The following is a 4,875-nucleotide window of genomic DNA, read 5'->3' on the forward strand; positions in this document are numbered from 1 at the left end:
CGCCTCCTTCCCTTTGACTGATGATACACAACAAGCTCATCACAGGGCCAACACAGATAGACAGACAACATTCACACTCACATTCACACACTAGGGCCAATTTAGTGTTGCCAATCAACCTATCCCCAGGTGCATGTCTTTGGAGTAAAAGTTTTGAATCTTTGAGTTCAATTAATTAAAAATGCGAGCAAAAACAAAACTGTTGTGTTTGTATTTTTATTCATTGTATTTACCTTCTTGTTTAGCAGTGAGCAATGATGACCATTACATCTAGATTATTGTTGGCACTGGAACTAAACATTCAGAAATATTGGAATTTTGCATGTACATTTTGCTCTTAAACTACAAAAAAGACATTAGTGTGAGGTATACACACTAACCCCTGTTATTATTATTGTTATTGTTATTATTATCATCATGCTTGTATGTGATTGGTACCCTGACCTCAGTCAAACATCCAACCCCCTAAAGGGCAGTGCCCACTTGGGTCCGCCTCACAACCTGTGTTTCATGTATTACGCTCTGTGTTTACGTTCATCCAGGGGACTTCAAACAGTGGCAGTTTGCTCCACCAATGAGAGCACAACGAGTCATTGACGTCGGCTCACTGAAGGGGAGATTCAACACAGATGAAGAAATAAATGAGATTTATGAAGGAAAGGTTTGGACAGACATCTGGTAGAGTTCAGGCTTCTTCTTCCAGACCATGGAGATCGAGGACAAATCAAAGCTCTGCTTTCCTCAGCTCATCAACATATCCTGCCTGAAGCCCACATCTCATTGGTCTGAAGGTGTTCTTTTGAGCGTTCTGTTGTCCATCATCTGCATTTTCACAGCGATTCTCAACCTGCTGGTCATCATCTCAATCTCCCATTTCAGGCACTTATTCATTTTCACAGCTCACAGCAACATGTTCCTAATGTAGCCTGTTGCATGACATTTATACAATTTTCAATGGGTCTTTTTCAATGTCCTATCTCATTTTCTGTGTGAACTGTAATTATCTCTTGCCTTTATTTCTCTATAGTCCACTAAGTACATATGTTGTCTTCTTTATTTCTTCTTTGTTTCCAGGCAGCTCCACACTCCCACCAACTTCCTTCTCCTCTCTCTGGCTGTCTCTGACTTTCTGGTGGGCCTTCTGGTGATGCCTGGAGAAATAGTTCGACAAACATCCTGTTGGACTCTTGGTGATGTCCTGTGCTTGTTGTACAACTATTTGTCCTACTTTCTGACGTCTGCATCAGTCGGAAACATGGTACTGATATCAGCGGACCGTTATGTTGCTATTTGTGATCCTCTGCATTATAACACCAAAGTCACTGTAAAAAGGGTTCAACTTTGTGTTTGCTTTTGTTGGTTCTTCGCTCTCCTCTACAGCAGCATTATTTTAAAGGATCAGCTGGCTCATCCTGGAAAGTATCAGTCCTGCTATGGAGAGTGCACCGTTATTATTGACTACAATGCAGGAATTATTGATGTTGTCGTGACCTTCATCCTTCCTCTCAGCATCATTATCACTCTGTACATGAGAGTATTTGTGGTTGCTTTGTCTCAGGCCCGAGCCATCCGCTCTCATGTTACATCAGTCAAACCACAACATGCAGTCGCTGTAAGAGCAAAGAAATCTGAGTTAAAGGCAGCCAGGACTCTTGGTGTCCTTGTCCTTGTCTTCCTCATGTGTTTCTGTCCATTTTACATTGTTACTCTTGCAGGTGTCTCTGTTGCTGCATATCTAATGCTTGTGATTGATGTGTTCTATTTCAACTCCTTTTTAAACCCTTTGATATATGCCTTGTTTTATTCTTGGTTCAGAAGAGCCATAAGACACATCATCACCCTGCACATACTGCAGCCTGGCTCCCGGGGGGACAACATTCTGTAAATAAAAGGGTCATATTCATTTTCAGTGTAGATCACATAAATCAGTTAACCAGTTGCTTGATGTCATTATTTGATATCTCTTTTCTCTAGATAGAGTACATTTTAATGGGATTTATGTACTTCCCTGTATACGTTGGCCATATAAAGTGAATTTTATTTGATGAATCTTTTTGCTGGAAATGACAACGCGACAACAGACTCTGAGACTTTGTGATAGAGATGTCATGAAAAAATTCTGCACTATTGAAATGTTTTCATACTATTTTGAGGAGGCACAGTCATGTGCACCATTCTTTGAAAAGCTCTCCCTTATTTAAGAGTGGTGGGACAAGCGGTGAAAATTGGATGGATGGATGGATGAAAGGGCTCTCAACCTTTATTCTTTGAAGTACCCGTTATGGAATAGTGATGCATTATTTAACATCCATCCATCCTTCCATTTTCTACCGCTTATTCCCTTCGGGGTCGCGGGGGGCGCTGGAGCCTATCTCAGCTACAATCGGGCGGAAGGCGGGGTACACCCTCATCGCAGGGCCAACACAGATAGACAGACAACATTCACACTCACATTCACACACTAAGGCCAATTTAGCGTTGCCAGTCAACCTATCCCCAGGTGCATGTCTTTGGAGGTGCGAGGAAGCCGGAGTACCCGGAGGGAACCCACGCAGTCACGGGGAGAACATGCAAACTCCACACAGAAATTTCCCGAGCCCGGGATTGAACCCAGCACTACTCAATGTAATAGATTTCCTCATAATGCCTCATGTTGTAATCATCCATCCATCCATCCATTTCCTACCGTGTGTCCCTTATGGGGTAGCGGGGGTGCTGGAGCCTATCCCAGCTGCACACGGGCGGTAGGAGGGGTACACCCTGGACAAGTCGCCACCTCATCGCAGGGCCAAAACAGATAGACAACATTCACACTCACATTCACACGCAGTCACGGGGGAGAACATGCAAACTCCACACAAAAAGATCCCAAGCCCAGGATCGAACCCAGGACTTTTGTATTTTGAGGTACACGTACTGACCCCTGCCCCACCGAGCTGCCTGTTGTAATAATCCATATTTTTAAATACAATTATTGAATGCATTTTGTAATAAACGTGTTACTCATTACAAAAGTTATCACAAAATGCTCTTGCTGCACTTTTTTTTTTTTAAAGAAAATTTAACAATTTAGTACAATATGTAATAAACCATCACAATTGTTGACTTAGTTTAAAAAACTAAAAAAAACATGAAGCATTCCATAGAAACTAGTTGGATGTTTCCTCAATCAAATGTAACTGTATCAATTAAAATAAAGAATGGGTTTGCAAACTAGAGATAAATTCTGCACTATTGTGTATCAAGGACACAAAAATGACCAGTGCACTAAAATGTTGGACGACATACACTCATGAAATATGGAGTATGTTATTCAAATAAAAAATAAACACACGAAACGTGTTTTCTATTAATGACCAATTGCATGTTGTCTGTTAATATTAATACGATAGAAATAAAAATATCTGATACATTATGTAATTAGACACAGTTTTGTCATCCATCCACTTAAAGCTACAGGAAAATGGCCTATTTGAAAGAACATGATGAAAGGTATGTTCTAACTTCCCCTACCCCCGCGACCTTCAGAGGGACGAGCGGGAGAACAAGGATGGATGATTTGCAACTAATGGCTTATGAAACAATAACAGATAATAGACCAAACTTTTAAGCCAGTAACAATGATAAAATTAGCACAGATGAGATATACTAGCATATTACACATTAAGGAGGGAGATAGGAGGACACACGGACTATTACAGCTATGTGAGCTACAACACTAACTAAGTCCTGCTAATATATCAGTATTAACAGAAAACATGCTTGCCTGAAAGAGTAAAGACAAGAATAAAAGGAAAGCAAAATAACCAGCGAATACAAACATTGGGAAATACAGATATGTTTAGCAAGATGAAGGTTCAAGTCAGATTTAAATTAAACAAACCTTTTATCCTTGCAGACATTTTAGAACAGGGGTGTCCAAACTACGGCCCACGGGCCAAGTGTGGCCCGACGACGTGTACAGTCTGGACGGTAAGATGTCAAAAGTTTAATAAGAAGCCTGAAGTATGTCTTGAGTTTAATTTTATTTACCTGAGAATTAAGTTGCTGCAATTTTGCCACCATCTTGTGGTCGATGTTAGTGTTCAAGGTCAATGACCATGAGGTTTATTTTGAAGTGTCCAGAGCAAAGTATTGATTTTTATGACCCAATCCGAACAACCTTTCTCGCTCATGATGCAAATATGTTATAACCGACACAGAGAGTTAACACACGTCACACAGAACACATCTCCTGCTCATTGAACTTTGTTGACATCACACAGAATTAGAATAAATAGTTTAAAAAAAACCAACTAAAGTTAGGGTAGTGTCAAATGTATTACATTACCTAAATATAGTATTTAATATCTATATCACTACACTAACTTCAGAACTACAAACCCCGTTTCCATATGAGTTGGGAAATTGTGTTAGATGTAAATATAAACGGAATACAATGATTTGCAAATCCTTTTCAACCCATATTCAATTGAATGCACTATTGATGTTCAAACTCGAAAACTTTTTTTTTTTTTTGCAAATAATAATTAACTTAGAATTTCATGGCTGCAACACGTGCCAAAGTAGTTGGGAAAGGGCATGTTCACCACTGTGTTACATCACCTTTTCTTTTAACAACACTCAATAAACGATTGGGAACTGAGGAAAGTAATTGTTGAAGCTTTGAAAGTGTAATTCTTTCCCATTCTTGTTTTAAGTAGAGCTTCAGTCGTTCAACAGTCCGGGGTCTCTGCTCTCGTATTTTACACTTCATAATGCGCCACACATTTTCGATGGGAGCCAGGTCTGGACTGCAGGCGGGCCAGGAATGTACCCGCACTCTTTTTTTTACGAAGCCACGCTGTTGTAACACGTGCTGAATGTGGCTTGGCA

The 4,875-nt window shown here is 40.2% G+C and overlaps 1 protein-coding gene across 1 annotated transcript; it reads left to right on the plus strand.

Annotated features, from left to right (window-relative positions):
• The first annotated feature begins 706 nt into the window (after positions 1-706).
• Positions 707-1,885, plus strand: LOC133574213 (trace amine-associated receptor 13c-like). Its single transcript, XM_061926308.1, has 2 exons — positions 707-879; positions 1,075-1,885. Exons 1-2 carry the CDS (start codon positions 707-709, stop codon positions 1,883-1,885), a joined length of 984 nt encoding a protein of 327 aa, XP_061782292.1.
• The last annotated feature ends 2,990 nt before the right edge of the window (positions 1,886-4,875 follow it).

Source organism: Nerophis lumbriciformis, linkage group LG31 (assembly GCF_033978685.3).
Source record: "Nerophis lumbriciformis linkage group LG31, RoL_Nlum_v2.1, whole genome shotgun sequence".
NCBI lineage: Eukaryota > Metazoa > Chordata > Actinopteri > Syngnathiformes > Syngnathidae > Nerophis > Nerophis lumbriciformis.

Bases quoted from the DNA above. Each gene is read 5' to 3' on its own strand.
- LOC133574213 (XM_061926308.1), top strand. From the start codon at position 707: ATGGAGATCGAGGACAAATCAAAGCTCTGCTTTCCTCAGCTCATCAAC. The intron at 880-1,074 runs GCACTTATTCAT...CTTTGTTTCCAG, and splicing joins ATCTCAATCTCCCATTTCAG to GCAGCTCCACACTCCCACCA.